Source organism: Panthera uncia, chromosome B4 (assembly GCF_023721935.1).
Source record: "Panthera uncia isolate 11264 chromosome B4, Puncia_PCG_1.0, whole genome shotgun sequence".
In the NCBI taxonomy this organism is placed as follows: domain Eukaryota; kingdom Metazoa; phylum Chordata; class Mammalia; order Carnivora; family Felidae; genus Panthera; species Panthera uncia.
The window spans coordinates 59,247,456-59,267,831 of record NC_064809.1 but is presented as its reverse complement, the minus strand read 5'-3'; the positions used below and the strand labels follow the sequence as shown (position 1 = coordinate 59,267,831).

At 41.7% G+C, this 20,376-nt stretch overlaps 3 protein-coding genes across 14 annotated transcripts in view; all 3 read right to left on the bottom strand.

Moving 5' to 3' along the window:
• Positions 1 to 5,519, bottom strand: part of MRPS35 (mitochondrial ribosomal protein S35) — a 47,841-nt gene extending 42,322 nt beyond the window's left edge. Inside the window, exons 1-3 of one of the 3 annotated variants that reach the window (XM_049627216.1) lie at positions 5,198 to 5,256; positions 3,743 to 3,842; positions 1,698 to 1,744 (exon numbers count right to left, since the gene is read on the bottom strand). Coding sequence is in view for 2 of the 3 variants with exons in the window: in XM_049627215.1 (XP_049483172.1) it covers positions 1,698 to 1,744; positions 5,305 to 5,416 (159 nt within the window). In the remaining variant the exon portion in view is untranslated. Of the gene's footprint in view, positions 1 to 1,697; positions 1,745 to 3,742; positions 3,843 to 5,197; positions 5,257 to 5,304 lie in introns of those variants that run through there. The other 2 variants (XM_049627215.1, XM_049627213.1) reach the window with 2 other exon arrangements.
• A 4,798-nt stretch (positions 5,520 to 10,317) lies between these two features.
• On the bottom strand, positions 10,318 to 11,078 carry REP15 (RAB15 effector protein). The gene has a single exon (XM_049627224.1). It carries the CDS (start codon positions 11,076 to 11,078, stop codon positions 10,368 to 10,370), a length of 711 nt encoding a protein of 236 aa, XP_049483181.1. The 3' UTR covers positions 10,318 to 10,367.
• Positions 11,079 to 12,879: 1,801 nt separating this feature from the next.
• The window catches only part of PPFIBP1 (PPFIA binding protein 1), a 172,094-nt gene continuing 164,597 nt past the window's right edge, over positions 12,880 to 20,376 (bottom strand). For all 10 annotated transcript variants that reach the window (XM_049627178.1, XM_049627183.1, XM_049627182.1 and 7 more), the window contains 6 exons: positions 19,439 to 19,561; positions 18,499 to 18,624; positions 17,708 to 17,896; positions 15,520 to 15,699; positions 14,238 to 14,303; positions 12,880 to 13,857 (listed from right to left, as the gene is read on the bottom strand). In XM_049627178.1, the coding sequence (XP_049483135.1) occupies positions 13,771 to 13,857; positions 14,238 to 14,303; positions 15,520 to 15,699; positions 17,708 to 17,896; positions 18,499 to 18,624; positions 19,439 to 19,561 (771 nt within the window). In that variant the 3' untranslated portion in view covers positions 12,880 to 13,770. The remainder of the gene's footprint in view (positions 13,858 to 14,237; positions 14,304 to 15,519; positions 15,700 to 17,707; positions 17,897 to 18,498; positions 18,625 to 19,438; positions 19,562 to 20,376) is intronic.

Sequence of the window (20,376 nt, the reverse complement as noted above, 5' to 3'; positions counted from 1 at the left end):
TTTTTGCTTTGTTTCTGCAAACCCTCTGGGAAGGATCCCCTTGAATAGCACACATGTCCTTTACTAAAAATTTATTTCTATGGATTTACTCAGACTTTTAGCAAACTTTTTACATTTTGTTTGTGAAAGAGTAACAATGTATTTTGAAATACAGATCTTCCTCAACTTACAATGGGTTAATGTCCTGATAAACCCATCCTAAGTTGAAAATACTGTAAGTCAAAAATGCATCAATACACCTGACATACTGAGCAAGCTTAGTGTAGCCTCCTTTAAATGTGCTCAGAACACTTAAGCCTACATTTGGGTAAAATCACCTAACACAAAGCCTATTTGATAATAAAGTGTTGAATATGTCATATAACATATTGAATACTGTACTGCAAGTGAAAAAAAAGAATGGTTATATGGGTACAGAATAGTTGTTTACGGTATTGGTTACTTATGCTCATGACTGTGTGGCTGACTGGGAGCTATGGCTCACTGTCACTGCTGTGAAACTAAAGTTTCGTACCATGTAATGCTAGTCCAGGAAAAGATCAAAATTCAAAATTCCAAGTACAGTTTCTACTGAATGTGTACTGGTTTCCACCACCATAAAGTTGAAAAATCGTAAGCTGAACCACAGTAGGCTGGTGACTACCTACAGTTTTTAGAACTTCTTTGATGGAAGTCAGGACGTGAAGGGATACTGAAAACTTGGAAATAAAGGAAATAAGAAATGAATAACAAGAGCTTGGAAATAAGTAAATTAGGGTGAAATTAGCTGAACAAATACATAATGAGAAATTATGACTCCGTCCCAGAGGATAGCTATATGATAGTTTAGTCAATCACATTAACATACACATATTTTTTTAAAAACTGTATTCATTGGGGCGCCTGGGTGGCTCAGTCGGTTAAGCATCCAACTTTAGCTCAGGTCATGATCTCGCGGTTCGTGAGTTCGAGCCCCGCGTCGGGCTCTGTGCTGACAGCTCGGATCCTGGAGCCTGTTTCAGATTCTGTGTCTCCCTCTCTCTCTCTCTGACCCTCTCCCGTTCATGCTCTGTCTCTTTCTGTCTCAAAAATAAATAAATGTTAAAAAAAATTTTTTTTTAAATAAAAAAAAATAAAAACTGTATTTATTAGAAGGGCATGGCCAGCATACATAAGAAGGGTTGAAGAAAGCAAAACTTGGCAATGCCAAACAAAGCAGTATCAAAACCAGTGTAGTGTATGTCCTAGAAGCAGGGAATATTCCTGTGAAAATAACTACTCTAGATAATTATAATTCGGTGCAATTTAGCCATTTAACTTCCATCTAATAATATGCCTCTGTTCATACTCAACAAGTGACCTAATAATTTGGATTCTTCCATAGAGTTGCCGACAGGGTAAAGCCAAACTGGGTTAGATTAATATACACATCCCAGACTTCATGATTATTAAAGGCATCATCAAAAATAAGTCTATATTCTAGTTTATATACCTATTTCCTGGGAGTATATGAGTGAGCTCACCTCGCAAAGATGATCCATTCTTGGAGTACTGACAAAAACCAGTCCTGACTGCAGACAAGGCTCTGGCAGTCACCATGTAAACACCCCCTTTGAAAGCCTTGTTGGGCAGCACCCTTCTGCCTCATCATGAATATCTGTCTCATTTTAGAACTTCAGAAACCATTATGATAGTATATAGTAGACAACATTGTTTACCTTTCTTCTCAGTGGTCTTTCATATCTGGATGTTCTGCCTGCTGTACCTAGAAGACAACATAATAGTTACAGAGAACTGTATAATGCAGACTGTTCAACACTGATGATGATCCTGTAACTCTCAGATAATTTCAGGTATTCAGTAATACAAAAAGGAAACAATAATCCATTTTCTGTGAGCTTGGGACTAACTCATCTTAATGAAAATGAAAAGTCAGAAATAGTTAAGAAAATTCCCAAGTTATTTAAACATAAAGTATATTGTGACTGATGATACAGTGAATTTATCATCTAATGAAATATTTTCAATAAATTCTAAAGTCCATAGTCAAATTAACTCACTTTCCCAAGTTAAAACATCTAGTTAGAAATAACTATGTTGCATTTTTAAAGATAACTGATTTGAAATTTTTTTTTTAACGTTTATTATTTTGAGAGAGAGAACATGAGCAGGGGAGGGACAGAGAGAGAAAGAGGGAGGCACAGAATACAAAGCAGGCTCCAGGCTCTGAGCTGTCAGCCACAGAGCCCGATGCAGGGCTGGAACTCATGGACCACGAGATCATGACCTAAGCCAAAGTGGGACGCTTAACCGACTGAGCCACCTAGGTGCCCCCAGAACTGCCAATGTTACAATAAATGCCAATAATAGTAAAACTCATAGCCGTTCCTAATAAATCACATACCTATAGAAGAGGGCAAATTACTTACAGTATATACCTTTCATAATACTACCTTATGCCTCTCTAAATAAATGTTTTGCTACATTGCAGTAATAATGGCTATAATTATTTAGCACTTCCACATGCCACACACTATGCTACATACTTTTCACTCTTATCTCATTTAATCTTATTGTTCACAATAACTGTTAAGTACTATTATTATCCTTATTTAGAGGTCATTTACAGCCAAGAAAACTAAGGATCGAAGAGTCAGGGTGACAATAGCACAGCACACAAGACTCTTCACACTCTGAACCACTTCTGTCTCTAACTTCATCTCCCTTCACAAGGTCCCACAGTTACACTGAACTTCTAGTACCAGACCCTTTGGACTTTCTCCAAACCTAATGTTTTCTCTACCTGGAATGTGCCTCCTTTCCCTCTGCCTGGTTTCTGTCTTCAGCTGACAAATCCTTTTTTTTTTTTTTAATTTTTTAAAAAAATGTTTATTTATTTTTTAGAGAGAGAGACAGAGTATGAGCAGGGGAGGGGTAGAGAGAGAGGGAGACACAGAATCTGAAGCAGGTTCCAGGCTCTGAGCTGTCAGCAGAGCCTGACATGGGACTCAAACCTGTGAACTGTGAGATCATGACCTGAACTGAAGTCGGATGCTTAGTTGAGCCACCCAGGCACCCCTTCATCGGACAAATTCTTATTCATTCTGTGATAGTAATTCATTTATTCATTCAAAAATCATTTCAGTGATATTGTGTACCAGAAACTGAGAAAGCAGCAATGAGCAAGAGAAACACAGACCCTGCTCTCACCGAATGTAGAGGTTGTCAAATAAGATAACTATTTATCAAGTAATTTCAATAAAGTCATAAATATTAATGACAACAAATAGCAGGGGATCAAACTCAGTCAATTAGTTGGGGGAAATCTCCCTGAAGAACTGGACTTTAAGCTAAAACCTTAAGGATGAGCAGGAGGTAACCCTGGTAACAGGCAAGTGAGAGAAAGTATCCTATGAAGAAAGGGGAAATGGAAAATCAATATTAAAAAGTTCAGTATGGTTGAAATTTAAGAAGAGAACAGAAAATGCACTGAGAAAAGAGGCTGGAAATATTCAATAGGCACCTCAACTATAACACATCATTGACAGAGCTCTTGATTTCTTATTCCAGTCTTCCCAATCCCCGTAAATGATATCTCCATTCATCCAATTGCTCAGGACAAAAATCTAACAAGCTTCCTAAGACTTTTCCTCATGCCTCATAAAATACCAAATCCATCAGTAAGTCCTCTTAGCTATACCTTCAAAATATATCCCACATTCAACCACACCACCTTCTCTGCTATCACCTCAATCTAACTCACCATCATTTCATTTGGACTACTGCAATAGCTTCCAAACTGATCTCTCCTGGATTCCATTCTTTTCCCCCTAAAGTTGGGTCTCCATACCGCAGTCAGTGATCTTTTAAAAGATAAATTACATTGTATCACTTCTGTGTTCAAAACCTTCCAGTATAATACCAAACTTATAATAAAATCCAAGCCAAATGCCTAAAAGCCTTTGGGGGATCAGATCATTACTTACCAGTCTCCTGAGTTCACTGACCTCCAAGTTGACTTTCTTTCTGTTCCTTGATCACACCCCTAAGCTCCTTTTCACTCCTGGTCCCTTGCAGTTGCAGTTCCCTCCACACACAAACACATACACACCACCACGGGTTCTGCCCAAACGTCACTTCTCCGGGGAGGTCTTTCCTGACTACCCAGTCTTTTCCTACTCTATAACCAGTACTCCTCCAATCCATCGTTCTCAATACCCTGCTTTATTTTCCTTCATAGCACTAATCACCACCTGACATTGTACTGACATTGTTTTGTTTATAGTTGGATTTCCTAAAAGAATGTAAACTTCATTAGGTGAGAGACCTTGCTATATCCCCGTATAACACTACCTAGCACACAGTACAGAAGGAATAAAAAAATCTAATAAAAGAGCCATGCATTAAGACTACGGAGCCACTCTGACAAGTTAAGGAATTTATCACATCTTAAGCAATGAGAAACCTTTTCCTGATTTTGAACAAGGGAGTGGCAAGCTAAGATTCTTTTTGAATGCTTCACTCTGATTGCTGTGAGAATTCAATGTAGGAGAGCAAGGGCAGAAACAGGGAGCAGTAAAGAAACTACTGTAAAAGTGAGAGATGGTGGCCTAGACTAAACTGTTGGTTATACGAAAATGAGAGATGTTTTAGAAGGTATCATGGATAGCACAGGACATGCCTCCTTCCTAAGCTTTCCGTGACTCTTGTGAGCTCATCCTCAAAACCCCTCTGTTACTCTATTCATGCTTCCATTACAACACCTCATACTTCACAGTATGATTCCGTTAACAAATCTGTCTTTTCCACAGACTCCTCCAAGGCAAGAACGGTATCTTGAATGAAGGTTATCTCAATAATGCCTGTTGAATGAAGGTCATCCCATTTGGTGGCATAGCTAAGGCTGGAATTCAGAGCTGCAGTTTGTTCAGGGACAACTGTATGCTTCTCTTAACGTTCGGGAAAATCCGTGGTTCAACACTGCCCAACAAACATCACCGAGCACTAGTAACTGGAGTGACCCCGTGCCAAAGGCCGCGCAAGGGAGCACCAGGAAGCGCGCAGGTGACGGGGGAGGGAGGGAGCAAGCTCGCCACGCCCAGAGCACCCAGAAGCAGAAATCGGCGACTAGGAACCCGGCGACACGGGCGCAGAGGTCAGACCCACACCTGCGGCTTTCCTACTGGGAGGACCAGCGGCAGGCTAGCAGAGGACGTACCGGCTTTCCCCCAGGCGGCAGGGCCTCTGCCACCGCGGTGGCCATCATGGATTCGGTATGCCGCCCTCTCTCCCCCAAAGCCCGGAGGCGACGCAACAGACACTCACGCGGGCTTGGTATCGCAGAGCGGGTGGCCGGAGACACGGCGGTGCAGAAGGCACGCAGGGTCCTGGCCGCTGGCTGCAGGGCCAGCCACGCGGGGAGTGTGGCGGCCGCCATGGCTGACACGACGGCAAGCCGGATGGGACAAGCGCAGCCTGGCGTTAAGGGGAGGGTGTGCGGCCGCTACCGCGCAGGTTCGCTTCGGCTTGCCCCGCCCCCAGGGGGAAGAAACAGAAAACACGTGGGCCTGCAAAGTCAGAGCTGGAGTTAAATGTGCAAGAAGGTAGCCCCCAAATAGGAAAAAGTAATGAAAACAACAAGGTTGAAAAAGGAATCGAAGCGGTCAGTCCAAAGAGGAGCGTAAGAGACGAGGGAAATGTGGCTTACAGAGGGCAAATGTGGTCTGGGTGGGATTTCAGATAGCCCAGGAGTCTGGCAGCTTATGTTAGGGCCCTGCTCCTTTGCAGTTGCTGCTTATCCACACTCTGTCTTGGTTTAAAGAAGCCTTGAGCTGGTGCAAATGATATACTCTAAGGGCGAGGCAGTATCTGATAGTAGTTAAATGGATAGGCTCTTGAGCCAGACTACTTGAGTTTAAAACTTGACTTCCTTTTTACGTGGCTGGGTTGATCCTAATCAAGTTAATACATCGAAAGCTCTGGGGCACCTGGGTGGTTCAGTCGGTTAAGCACCTTAAGCGCCTGACTTTGGCTCAGGTCATGATTTCACGGTTCGTGGGTTCCAGCCCCACATCCGGCTCTGTGCTGACAGCTCAGCTTGGAGCCTGCCTGGGACTCTGTGTCTTCCACTCTGTCTCCCCCTCACCTGCTCACATTGTGTCTCTCTCTCAAAAATAAGTATTTTTTAAAAATTTTAAAATAAGGTTTAACAGTTCCTTCTGGAGATTCTGAAAGAGAATCTGTTTATGCCTCCCTCCTCGCTTCTGATGGTTTCCTGGCAGTCCTTGGCTTGTAGACACAGGACTCCAGTCTCTTTCTGTCTTCACTTGGTGTTCTACCCTCTCCTCTTTTTAAGATTCAAAGCATGGCCTTTTAGTCAGATAGATAACAGGCTGGAATCCAGGCTCTGTTTCATTGTGATCTGGGGAAAATCTACCTAACATGTCTGAGCTTCAGTTTCGTGGAAAATGGGAACAATAATATCTTCCTCAAGACTGTTGTGATTAAGTAGTTATGTTTCAAAAGGCAGAATATAAATAGTGGCCACTGGAATTAATCTCAGGGTCAATACAGCAGCCATTTTTGCTCTCTCCAGTATGTATGTTTCAGTAGGATGAAGTGCAAGACCTATCCCATACAAATTTAGGGACAAAAGAAGTATGAACCCTTATGGAATTAGTTTATATTCAGAGATTTCTCAATTTCTGAGCAAGAAGTTGAGTCTTAGGTCCTCACTCTGCCTTCCTGTGTTTCCTTTTTGTTGTACTGTCTCTGTAAGACATTAGTGGACAGACATGACCAGAGTTAGAGGAGCTAGAGAAATAGTGATTGTTTTCCTGAGCATCAAGGACAATAAGGTTCATTCTATATTAAGAGTTGTCTCATTTGTAATGCTGTCAACAGGCAATAATAATGTTTCAATGCAGTGTAAAGAATAAAGCATGTAGGGGTGCCTGGGTGGCTCAGTGGGTAAAGCATCTGACTCTTGACTGGCTCAGGTCATGATCTCACCAGTTTGTGTTTGAGCCCCCCGTCTGGTTCCACACTGACAGTGCAGAACCTGCTTGGGATTCTCTTCCTCTCTTTCTCTCTCTCAAAATAAATAAATAAACTTAAAAAAAAAAAAAGAATAAAGCATGTACATAGGAGTCACTAAGAATTACATAATTTTTCAGTCGGAAAAATTCTTAAAAGTGCACTCACTTATGATAAAAATCTTCGGCTTTCATGACCAAATAATTCAACATATTGCAGAAGACAAATGGAGTCATGGGCATGCAACTCACACTTAGAGGAACCCCGTGTTTGGCTTAGAGTTCTGCTATCCCTGTCTTGAAGTTATTGACAATTTAAATTTTTTAAATTATTTTTGAGTGAGCAGGGAAGGGGTAGAGGGGGTGGGGGAGAAGATTTGAAGCAGGGTCTGTGCATATGGCAGAGATCCTGATATGGGGCTGAAACTCACGAACTGTGAGATCATGACCTGGGCCGAAGCCGGATGCTTAACAGACTGAGCCACCCACGTGCCCTGAAATTATTGACAATTTTAAAACAAAGGGCCACACATTTTCAGTTCATACGGGGCTCCACAAATTATGCAGCCAGTCCCATGTAGAATAATTTTAAATATTAAGGTTTTTGATAATGGGTTATTATATTTAAACCATACATTAATCCGATGACTTTCTGTCAGAGAGCTTTTGGTCAAAACCATCATCTTTATAAAAAGTGAGTGAACGGAGATGTTTACTTACAAGCATGGTTAATAGACAATATCCAGGTATGTGAATGGACCTTGAAATCTAAGTATCCATCAAAATAATATTCCTTAAATATTTTAAGGTATATACATACAACACAGAGTGCTACTTGCACACGTGGAAACCTAATCCTGACTGCACATTATAATTAACTCAAGACATTTAAGAAAACTTGTCTAGGCCCTCACTCTGAAATGCATTGGGTTTTTGGTTTTGCTTTTAAGTTTCCCAAGTGAATCTAATGTATAGGCAGGATTGAAAATCACTGATGTCAGCCTTAAAGAGGACTGACTGGGTATAAATTGATTAGCATGGAGTATTGTCCAAAGTATATAGTTGTTTTAAAAAATGCAGGTTATGAATCATATAATTCCATTTGTGTAAAATATTTTTAATATGCAGTACATGTTCTGTAAAGTAACAGCAAACTGGAGGGAATAGATGTGGAAAGAGGAGGTGAGATTCCTGAAGCCTTAACTTTGTATACTTCTGTCCCTTTTTACAGCAAAATACACATTTTTTAAAAAATGTACTATCTTAAATCAGGGAAAGTTTCACTTATGATCTCACGGTTCATGGGTTCGAGCCCCATGTCAGGCTCTGCATTAACAGTGCAGAGCCTGCTTGGAATTCTCTCTGTCCCCTCTCTCTCGGCCCCTCCCCCACTATCTCTGTCTCAAAGTAAATAAACTTAAAAGTAAATAAGTAAAAATTTTAAAAAAGACATGGTAAGCCTTTGACTTATATCTTCCAGCTGTTTAGAACATGAATACTTATAATTTGTATTATTAGAGTCTTCGACATTTTCATCAGCTTACAATTTAGTATAGAAAATGTCGTCACAAGCATTGCCTCCTTTGTATTAGTTGAACTAAGTCCCATTTACAAATAAGAAAACAAAGAGTTAAGTCACCAGACTCTGCTCTTTAGATAATTCAACTCAAACCTACATCTGATTTCAAGCTGAAGGTTGTTTTTACTATACTAACTACTTTCTTGATAGCTTACTCTACACAGCATTGCTACAGATAGGGGTCACTATATGCCAAGGAAACATTAATTGGATATTCTAACCTTCCAGGCACAAAGTGCATGGCTTTATTTCTTCCTTTGCATACATCCGTAATATTTAAGAAATTTGGAAAGACAGCATTCTAATTGTGATGCATTTCATATTCTTCATCCAATCATCAGCAAACGCTGTAAGCTTTACCTTCAACTATTCCTAGATCTGACCTTTTCATCCCTCCTCCTGTACCACTTTGATCCTTTTCCCTCTTATTATAATAGCTTCCTAGCTGCTCCCTGGGCTCTGCTTTCACTCTTTCCTCCCCACCATCTAGTCTCCAGCCAGCAATCAAGTGAGGGTTTTGAATTGTAAAGCAGATCGAGGCATTTCTCTCCCTTTATCACTCAGAATAAAATCAAGTCCTTACAAGTATGTGCTTCAATCACATCAACTCCACTCCTGTTTCAGCCCTTTGCCTTTACAGCTCTCTAAGCCTAGAACATTCTTTCCCCGATTTATCTGCTCTGATGCTTTCCCTCTTCATTGAGACCTCTGGTCAATTACCCCCTTCTCAGAGGTCTCCCTTACCCACCCTATATAAAGTAGCACGTCCACACCCTCGATCCCTTTATCCACGCTTTATTTTCACATAACACCCGATATACTTTTTTAAGCTGCATTTTAAGTATATACACATATATTCGTTTATGGATAGTCTTCCACCATTAAAAGAGAGACTGCCCAAGAGTAGGGACTTTGTTCTTTTTACTACTGGATTGGAAAGGCGCAGGACAGGGCCTAACATATAATCATTTACCAGTCATGTGAGTGAATCTTTCATTTTCACTTTTAAGCATTTTTTTTTGCTTCTGTTAGTTTTCCTCCCTTAAAGTACTAGAATTCTACCCAGGCTTTTAAGCAAAGATGGTTTTTATAAGTGAATACACTGTACTTACTGCAAATACTAAACAAATGTTAATCATCATTACAAGGGATTGCTATAGGGGTCACTGTGTTTAAATCCTAGAAAAAGCTGACACTCAAGTGAGTCCTAAAGTGAATCCCACCAAGATCCTCTGTGCACAGAGAAAGCAGCTGGGGATGAGCTGGGAGCAAAGGCAGAGCTTAGGGGAAGAAAGGGGAATGAGGTTTTGCCTAGAAGTCCCGGAATGAAACTGGTATTGTAAATGTAATTAAACCTGTTCTGTAGTCCATGAGACTGCATGGCACCACCTCACCCCAGCCACCTTCCACCCGCAGCAGTAAAAATATATTTTACACTTTCAAGTTCTGGACTTATTATAATAAACAAAGACGCATTTTTTAAGCAAATCAAACTTTAAGGGTGACTTTATTATCCCCTCCTCCCATTTTTATAATTGAATAAAGGAAATTGTAACTTTTCCCTGCAATGCAGGCAGGGTTTTTCCCCTCTCCGTAGTCATGACATTATATTTTTTGACCCAGGTGATCATTTTCATTCAATGGAGGGTGGGTGTAAAAACAAACAAACAAACAAACAACATATCCCATGCTGGGATGATGCAAGTGTGTGAGCTTGCCTATTAGACTATTTTTTCTTTTTGCCTTACAGGCCAGTCTGATTGTGCACATCCAGTTCAGAGGATGCTAATATAAACCTTGCCTACCTCTCTCAGCCCATCTTTCTTACTCAGACAGTTTCCAAGCAGCTCTCTGATGGAGACACAGTCTTCAGTTTCCCGGACAAATTGCGCCACGGCCTTTGCTCCTGGCAGATGGCCCCTCACTGTCTCACTTTTGACACTGTCCAGGACAACTCCTCTGATGTCTTTGGGCTTTCCTGGCACACCAAAGATGATAAACAGGCCCAGGCAATCCTCTCCTATCAAGTTACAGAAATCTTCCAGCTTATCGAATCTACTTCTCTTCCTGGAAGCCTCCTCTGGCCTGGATTCTGGATGTGAGAAGTCGCAAGGCTTAGAAACCACAGGAGGAAGAGTAGACATCTGCAGGGTCTGCACTGCCAGCTGCAGCCTTATTTGCTTATCGGATCCCCAGAAGGTCCAAATCCAGTCTGCCCCAAACAGTACGGCTTGGTGCTTGGACATCTTGGTGGTGGTGAGCCACTCATCAACTCCCTTTTCTTGGCAGAAGGTGACAAAGTGGATTAAGAAGATCTCATTCAGAGTGTTTGAAGCTGGGCACAGGTTGCTCAGAGGATCTTCAAATCCAAGATAGTCCTTCAGTTTCTCAGCCGCATGGATTATCGCCTCGCTGACAACCTCACCGACGCTGAAAACCTCTGTGCCGTCTTTCAGAGCCAACTGTTGTGATGGTTTTTGCCCCATGTTCTCTGCAACCCATCAAGACTGCTTCCGAAGGTCACACGTGTGATCCTCAGAGTGACTTCTTTTCCAGATTCAAAATCTTACAACGAAGTCACAGCTGTTAACGTGGGCCCAGTTTTCCGACTCCACATTTATGTGGGGTAGCTAAGCGTATCTACACACAACTAAGCAAACACGTTAGGTCTCCCTGTTTGCCAATGAGGCGTATTGTATTCATACGGATTCCTGCTGGCTTATTAAGTGAGAGATAACCAACCTTCACCAAAAACATCTGTTCCTCTCTAGTTCTAGTCACTCAACTTTTAATATTTGGCAATCTCTTCCAAGACAGGTTTCCACTTTTCAGATTTTACTTAAATTAAAAATGGCATTCAGTTTTTTAAAGAACCATACACCTCCTTCCATACAACTAATGTCTTCAACTTTGCTGGTGAGTCCTTTCCCTTTGCTTTTCCGATAACCCCTCTGCCGTGATTCCTCACCCACCCCCCCCAGCCCAGCAGCCTGTTTCCTTTCATACAGAAATTCCTCTGAGTCCTCAAATTTCTACCTGTTGATACATGCTATAAGCCTCACCTCAATAAATGTATGGGAGTTTGTGAATTATAAAGCATTTGTGTCACTGTTCTCTATACCAGAAATAAAGCCCCGTGGGTATTCTGAACAAAGGAAAATAAAGTCACAGACAACAAAAATGAGGCAATCATCAATTGACTTTATTTCTTTTCATATGGTAATACCAGCAGTGTACAACATTTCGTAAATAAAATATATATCGTCAAAAAAATCTGAACTTTATCACATATCATCAGTTATGTTACACTGTCCTGAATAAAGAATATTTGGCATCTATAACAGTCTCCTGGTATTGTGTTAACCAGGTTTGGATAAGAAACTGTTTTTCAAATGGTGACAGATGTTTGCATTAAAATAAAACACTAATATGTAAGGAGTCCAATACAGTTACCAAACGACTAGTGGGGAGCAAAAGATTATTATTAGCATCAAATCATTTTAGTAATGAATAAACAGCAATTTAGTTTGACAGGCCCTTGTTGAAAAGCGTAATAACCTGCTAATAGCTTGCGAGATCACACCACCGACATTCAAACAGAATTTATAAGCACGTCCACTGGCGTATATGGAACTGCTCCCCCTGTGCCAGTTTGTGAAAACCTGTCTTTCCCAGGTTGGCTATTAGGAGAAGTGATGTAGTAGTGAATAAAACATAGAATAATTTTTCTAATACCCCTTAAAAAGTGATAAACACAGCTATTTCTTGATAAATGATATTTGGGCCCTGTGTGATCAACAATCATGAACTACATTTTCATATCGCAATACAGCCATTATAAAACTCATGTTGTAGGGGCGCCTGGGTGGCGCAGTCGGTTAAGCGTCCGACTTCAGCCAGGTCACGATCTTGCGGTCCGTGAGTTCGAGCCCCGCGTCAGGCTCTGGGCTGATGGCTCGGAGCCTGGAGCCTGTTTCTGGTTCTGTGTCTCCCTCTCTCTCTGCCCCTCCCCCATTCATGCTCTGTCTCTCTCTGTCCCAAAAATAAATAAAAAAACGTTGAAAAAAAAAAATTAAAAAAAAAAACAAAAAAACAACTCATGTTGTAGCCTCAGAATTATGGAACCCTGGGACAAAATGTCCAAATATTCAGCTTCTTAAAAAAAAAATCTCATTCATTGATAGCCTGAGAAATACACGTTTAATAACATAAGGTAGACTGTTAGTGTTTTGATGTAATGAACTATTTAGCAAAGAGGAAAATAAGAAGCTTTGATACTGTAAAGGTTTTTGTTTTGGTTTCTTCAGAAATCATTTCTATGTCTACATTTTGGGGGAACTCCTGAATGCATTCAAGTTAAGAGTATTTAAATGTCTCTTGAGTTCTTCCTTCGGAGGTAAAAGGATCCAAGATTGAGGTTGAACTTCTTAACTCTTCAACAATTTTGTGATGTATCATCAAGGGAGGGGTATTTCAGATATACTAATTTGGTTGGAATGATCAACAGCATTACAATTCAGTTGTGGAGAAGGAAAGATCATCCCAACCTTTCCATGAAACCAGCTGGTCCGTGAAAATTCTGATCGCTGTGTTAGCTTTTCACCATCTGCCTTATGTCACAAGATAAAAGTTCTATTTTCTATGTACTAAATATGTACACATATTTTAAAAAATATATAAAAAAGGACCACGGGAGGCAAGTGGAGGTGTGGCTGGCACTTAGCGGGCACACTGAATGCTTAAAGAAATTCCACCTATTGATTTTGAAAGCAGACGATGCTCTGCTTTGATGGCTGTGGTGCTGTCACACGGACGGACGCAGACGTGACAGAGTCATTCACAGACTGCTTCCTGCTTCCCACATCCTGCATACCGTGAAGGGGAATGGCAACACGACGGTAAAACACTCATATTAAATGCAATACTTTAAATATAATATATCACAGATTTGTACATTAAATAGAAGAAAAACGATTATCGTCTCATTCACCAGTGTCTCCTTTTTCATGGCGTCTTCAGAACGGGCACATACCCCCTGCTTTCGGTTTCCACTTCCACATGAGAAGCTGGAATAATAGACAGTAAACAATCTGCTGCTTGTAATGTGTTCTGTGAGTGTTTGAGAAGGAAGGTGGAGAAAAGGCGAGGGGCTCCTGATGCTCATTTGAGGGCCGTGGTTTAAACGTTGGAGTCCTCGTCGGTGATGCTGGCACTGGGGGAACGGGCGGCGAAGTCTCTGAACATGTCGTCCTCCTTTAACATGTGCTGGGAAACAAGGAGACGAGGGTCACACACACTGGGAGCCACGAGCTCAAAACTACACATCCTCCATGAAACATGTAGTCCTTTGGGGTTATTATTTTTTAAATTTTTTTTTAACATTTATTTAATTTTTGAGACAGAGAGAGACAGAGCATGAATGGGGGAGGGTCAGAGAAAGAGGGAGACACAGAATCCAAAACAGACTCCAGGCTCTGAGCCGTCAGCACAGAGCCCCACGCGCGGCTCGAACTCACGGGCCACGAGATCATGACCTGAGCCGACGTCAGCCGCTTAACTGACTGAGCCACCCAGGTGCCCCCTTTGGGGTTATTTTTAAACATATCTTGGAGAATTAACATTTTAAACTCGTTTTATAGACTTACCGTTAGATTGTTGATGCCTTCAGAGAACGCACCTATCTGTCTCACTGTCCCTTCTGAATCTTCCATCTGCAAAGAACATACCATAACATGACCTCTTCATTTGCACAATTTCAAAGAAAGCACAGCAAAGTGAGCAAAAGTCTAAGAATAACGTGAGTGACACTGAATGGGATGGGTGCAACAGAACACTTCTCTCTTTTTTTAAAATGTTTGTTTATTTTGAGAGAAGAGAGAGGGAGGGAGGACAAGGGGGACAGAGAGAGGGAGGGAGGGAGAAGGGGTAGGGGCAGAGAGAGAAAGAGAGAGAGAGAGAGAGAGAGAGAGAGAGAGAGAGAGAGAGAGAATTCTAATCAGGCCCCATGCCCCCAGTGCAAAGCCCGATGTGGGGCTCAATCCTACCAACTGTTGAGATCATGACCCGAGCAGAAATCAAGAGTCAGGGGCACCTGGGTGCCTCAGTCAGTTGAGTGTCTGACCTCAGCTCAGGTCATGATCTTGCGGTTCGTGAGTTCGAGCCCCATATTGGGCCGCTGCTGTCAGCTTGTCAGCTCAGAGCCCACTTCAGATCCTCTGTCCCCCTCCCTCTCTCTGCCCCTCCCCTGCTTGTGCTCTCCTAAAAATAAATAAATACTAAAAAACAAAGGAAGAAAGAAATAAATCAAGAGTCAGATGCTTCACCGACCGAGCCACCCAGGTGCCCCACAACAGAACACTTCTGATGAAACCTCCTTTCGTTACTGTAACCAGACATTAAATACTAGATGAAACAAGACTACCACATATAGCGCAATGCTCTGATGTTGATAATGACACCAAAGGATTGGTGTTGAAAGGGTAGTATTCAAATCCATGACTTCATACTGAAAAGGCTAACAGCTGTGTATTTCTGACTTGATTTAACACACAGATTTCCTTAATACAGAGACGATATAACATAGGTGAATAGCTCAGGCTTTGGAGCTGGCCTGGCAAGTTGGAATCCCAGTTCTTCTAGCAGCTCTTCTATCTTGGGTAAGTTACTGCATCTGTGCCTCGGTTTCCTTCTCTCTAGGATGAGGATAACCATGCTCTGTAGGTTTTAGGGTCACCATGAAAGTTAATATATGTTATGTGCTCAGGAGAGTGCCTGAAACATAGTAAGCAATCTGGAAGTTGTTGACTATTACCTTATCATTATCTTTATTTTATGGTGTTTGAGGAAAAACTGATTAGTAGACATAGTGCATGAAGTTTCCATTTAGTGTTTCAATGCTGGAGGAATCGTATACAGTGTTGCATTTACCTGCTCTAACCGGTCTAACTCATCTTCATCATACAGGCGCATGTCCAAACCAGGTTTGAATCCTTTCTTGCATGTACTTCCTGATGCCTGTCCCAATTCCATTGGACAAACATATTCTTCCCCATCTTCCTGTTTCTTCTTTCTCAGATTCCCAAAATTGCTGAAGGTCAGTTTCTTTGGCTTTAAAAGAAGAGCAAACATACAGGGATTTCATAAAATTCATGTGGCAAAAGATCAATAACATGCGTAATTATGCATTCCAACTACAGAGAAAATCAGTCGGATGATTCCATTTGTGTAACAAACATAAAAGCATCCTGGGTGTATGATTGACGCACCCAAGTATGATAACTAATCCTTATTATGAAGCTCAGAAGACTAAGCTTGTTCTCCTCATTCATACCAATTAGCTGGGTAGTCACTGTGAAAAGTCAAAAATGCCAAGAGCCTTGGTTTTGATTAAACAGGACTTCATGCAATGAGATGTCTCAGAGATGAATCCAATTTTGCAAGGTTCTCCCATCTAAAATGAGCACAAGAAAATGGTCCTGACTTGTATTTTCTTTTCGGGGAAGCTATGATTATCGTAGATGCCTGTTATGCTTCCGTAACAGGATTGGTGGCTGTTAGAAGAATCCTCGCTCATTTGGAGACAGAACTTCCAGTGATACTTGGAAGAGAAATTCCATAAGCAGATGGTGATCAGGCTGATGCTGAGAATTTTCTTTCCATAATGTTTATTTTATTTATTTTGAGAGAGAGAGAGAGAGAGAGAGAGAGAGAGAGACGGAGAGAGGGAGTGCATGCAGGGGAGGGGCAGCGAGAGAGAGAGGGAGAGAAAGAACTCCAAGCAGGCGCCATGCTGTCAACGCAGAGCCCAAAGCAGGGCTCGATCTCACAGTTTGTGAGATCATGATCTGAGCAGAGATCAAGAGTCAGACGCCTAACCGACTGAGCCACCCAGGTGCCCCATGATACTGAGAATTTAGGTACCACAGAATCTCTTAGACGTTTCACATCCAGTACATCTTTTAAGGGAGAAAAGGAGCTGAAGAGAAAGCGTCAGGAAGGTAGAGGAGGTAATAAAAACAACAACAACAACAACAAAACATTATATGTATGTACATAAAGAACTTGGTATATATTTGTGGAGAAGCTGATAAACCCTATCTCCACATTAAGTTGGTTGAGATAACAGACACAGTAGAGTGCACAGAGAAATGATTTTTTTTTAATTTTTTAAAAAATCTTTAGTTTTTGAGAGAGAGAGGCAAAGTGCAAGCGGGGGAGAGAGAGAGAGAGAGAGGGAGACACAGAATCTTAAGCAGGCTGAGCTGTCAGCACAGAGCGTGACATGGGGCTTGAACCCACAGACCATGAGATCATGACCTGAGCAGAAGTTGGACACTCAACCGACTAAGCCACCCAGGTGCCGCCCACTGAGAAATGATTTAAAAGAAGAAAAAGTAATCTGAATTTGGTATGACCCATGAATCTGGGTCAATCTGGAAAGAGTAATTCTCTGCTGGTCTACCTTGAATCATTTCTTAAGTATCTTTTTCTAACTTTCAAGGTTGGCCAAGTGTAAGCCAGACAAGCTGAATCTGTGTGAGAAGAAATCCTCCTCTTAGAATGGATTTATCCACAGAACAAATGCAATCGATAGTTGAGCCCAAGTTGCAAACTCTCTGTGTTCGCAATGTACTGACTGCATGCCAACATCATACTCTTCATTACTGTTAATGCTAATAAAATAAATGATTTGAGTAAAGAAGCCCCCAAAAAGAAACTTTCAAAAATGCATTTTCTTACTTACTCTTAAAAATGGATGCACTATCAGGGGCACCTGGGTGGTGCACTCAGTTAAGCATCTGACTCATGATCTCAGCTCAGGTCGTAGTCTCACAGTTCGTGAGTTCAAGTGCTGCATCAGGCTCTGCACTGATGTCGGAGAGCCTGCTTGGGGTTCTGTCTCTACTTCTCTCTGACCCTCCCCCACTTGTGCTCTTTCTCTCTTTCTCAAAAGAAATAAACTTTAAAATAAAAATTAAAAAAAAATGACGGACTATCAATTCATCCACAAAACTTTACAAACCCCACAAAAATGCCTGACCCAGATGGGTAAAAACTGAGCCCCGCTTTAGTTTTTGCTTTAAGCAATTATTAGAAGGCACAAGCTCGGACCAACCTTCACTTTGGCAGTGGCTGTTAGAAGTACATAATCTGGTAACTCCATGGCATCACGCTTTTGGTGCTGGGCCTCAGCACCGATCAGAAGGTTGAAATGAGTGGCCAAATGTCTTCGCAAGAGGGTCTTACTTGGTGGGATATTCAATAACTGAGCCATTGTTTCTACATTAAAACGAGGTTCTAGAACCTAGAAGAAACATTAAGATTGTTTAAGGCACCACAAACCATGTACGTCTGCCCTGTGCTTTATAATTTGCAAAGCTCTTTCATTTAGTTATCACCAATGACCCCTCAACTACCCAGTGAGACAGACCGAGTATGAACCTCGATCTTCGAGCCACACACCTTTTCTTTATCTTGCCTAAGCTAGTGAGAAGTAGAGCTGGTCCTGACATCCAGGCAGTACCAAAGTTAGGGCTTCTAGCTCTCTGAAGTGGTCTCTGGGATGCCTTTGGAAGCCAGCTCCTTGCACAACACCAACGTGCAGAAATACAATCTGTATGTTTGTAGGTGTTTCAAAACATGATCATATGAGGACCAGTGGCCAGATGTTACCCAACATAAGAGACAATAAATGAGAAACAGGTTTAAATCTGGTCTAGAGTGGTATGACATAAACAAAAACCATGGGAAAAAATGCTCAGAAAGTAAAGACTCACTAGAAATGGTACCAGAGGGTTCGCTTAGGTGACTCTAGGGTATGACAAGCAAACTGATAATAGCCTACTCATGAGACTAATGGAAACTAAACGCTAAGAAGTCAATTTTTAAATTAGAAGAGAGTTTTACCATGAGCCCACCATGAACACCACTGCCTCTGAGATTGGGGGCATATTCTGCCAAGTCCACGGAGCGCAGCCACTCCATCACACGATGGTTGGTCCACTGCTGAACCTCTGACGGGGTGATGCTATTCTATGAGAACAAACACCAAGAGCTTCAGTCATTGACGATGGGATTCCAAACATTAAAACTTCAAATTTTTTCTAAAAAGTCTGCAGCAAAGAGCAGTTACTTGATGTCCCACTCAGTGTTTACAGAAAGAGTGAAAAGTTATTTACTGGTCTGAATTTTGTTTTAAGGCATCCATGTCATGGTTTCAAGCTTTTTTACAAACTAATAAAGCAGTGCTTTAGGGAAAGCGAGTCTTTTTTTTTTTTTTTTTTTTTAGTTTAGTTTATTTATTTATTTTGGGGGGAGCAAGGGCAGAGAGAGAGGGAGAGAGAGAGGGAGACAGAGAGGGAGAGAGAGTACCAGGGAGGCTCCACGCTATCAGCACACAGCCCAACATGGGCCTCGAACTCCTGACCTGTGACATGATGACCTGAGCCGAAATCAAGAGTTGAAGAGTTGGACACCCAACCAACTGGGCCACTCAGGCGCCTCAAGAAAACCAAGTCTTTGTAGTGATATTTAACTCTGTGGCTTAAGGAAGCAGAAAAATACACCCAAGAAAAAGGAGGAAGGGTAATTAAACAATCTTTGTGTTTTAGTTACACAGGTGGAGCTGTCATGGGGGGAATGAAAGGAAGGTAGGAAAACAAGGCCCCAGAAGGTAATGAGGTTGGCTTGGAAGCTCTGTGGAAACCAAAAGCTTCTTCTGCAGACTCCACAAAGAAATGGGTGTTTGCTCTGCACACACACACACACACACACACACACACACACACACACAGTCTCATGCATGGAAAGTGCAGGCTGTATAATAAATCTGAACCCCAGGTGCTACCTCATCAGATGGCCGCCTCCGCAGACAGTTTGGTTCAAAGTTATTGATCCTCAGGACCTGGATAGCCCTTTTGATACTGAGATGGTGCAGCACACTCACAACCTTCAAAGACAGTAAGTCATCCTGCAAAAAAGAACAAAAAGAGGAACTCGCTGAGCTCTAAGGGTCTTCTCAGGGAAATCTCAGAAAACCTGAGCAAAAGTAGAAAAGCCCCCTAACCAAAATGCCTCCAGGGCTTGTCAGTGTTTTCAAACCTTTTATTTAGTAACAAAACCTTTTTTCCTGTTCCAAACAAAATCCTCTCCAGGACCCCATTAAAAAGAAAACAAAAAAAATTAATGTTCCAACAGAAGCCAACTTCTACCTGTTTCTCTCTCTTCCAGACATTCTGAGATAGGACCATGGGACCCCACAGCTCTGAAGAACATTTTTGAAAAGCACCTGCTGGGTCACTGCAACAAGTGATCCTCTTTGAAGTGATGTGTTAAGAGCACATGATGTTCACTGACGATCACAGCTTGGTTTTCTGAGCTAAGGCACATCACCGTTTTAGGGAAAACCAGAGGAATGTCTCTGCTATACTATTCCCCCAGCCTCAAAAAATCTCTAGTTCTGGATTATTATGCTTTAACTAGCAGACGCTGTGAATAATTTTGGAAACTTTATGCTGATCAATGCAAAGGTTTTGGTGAGAGTTAAAAAGAAGTTGTAAGTAGCCACATATAGCACCACCAGTTCCTTGAAAGGGTACCTTTTGCCAGTCTGTGGTTACTGGGAATGTTTCAAACATACCAATCACACCAAAACAAATTACTTCAGAAGGTGATGTGGAGGGCAGTGTCAAGATAAGCACCAGTCTACTTCCAAACACACCCAGAAAATAAAACAAGAATAACATCCATTTTAGGCACACCTTACTGATAGCATGCTTCTTGGCT

Bases quoted from the DNA above. Each gene is read 5' to 3' on its own strand.
- REP15 (XM_049627224.1), bottom strand. From the start codon at position 11,078: ATGGGGCAAAAACCATCACAACAGTTGGCTCTGAAAGACGGCACAGAG.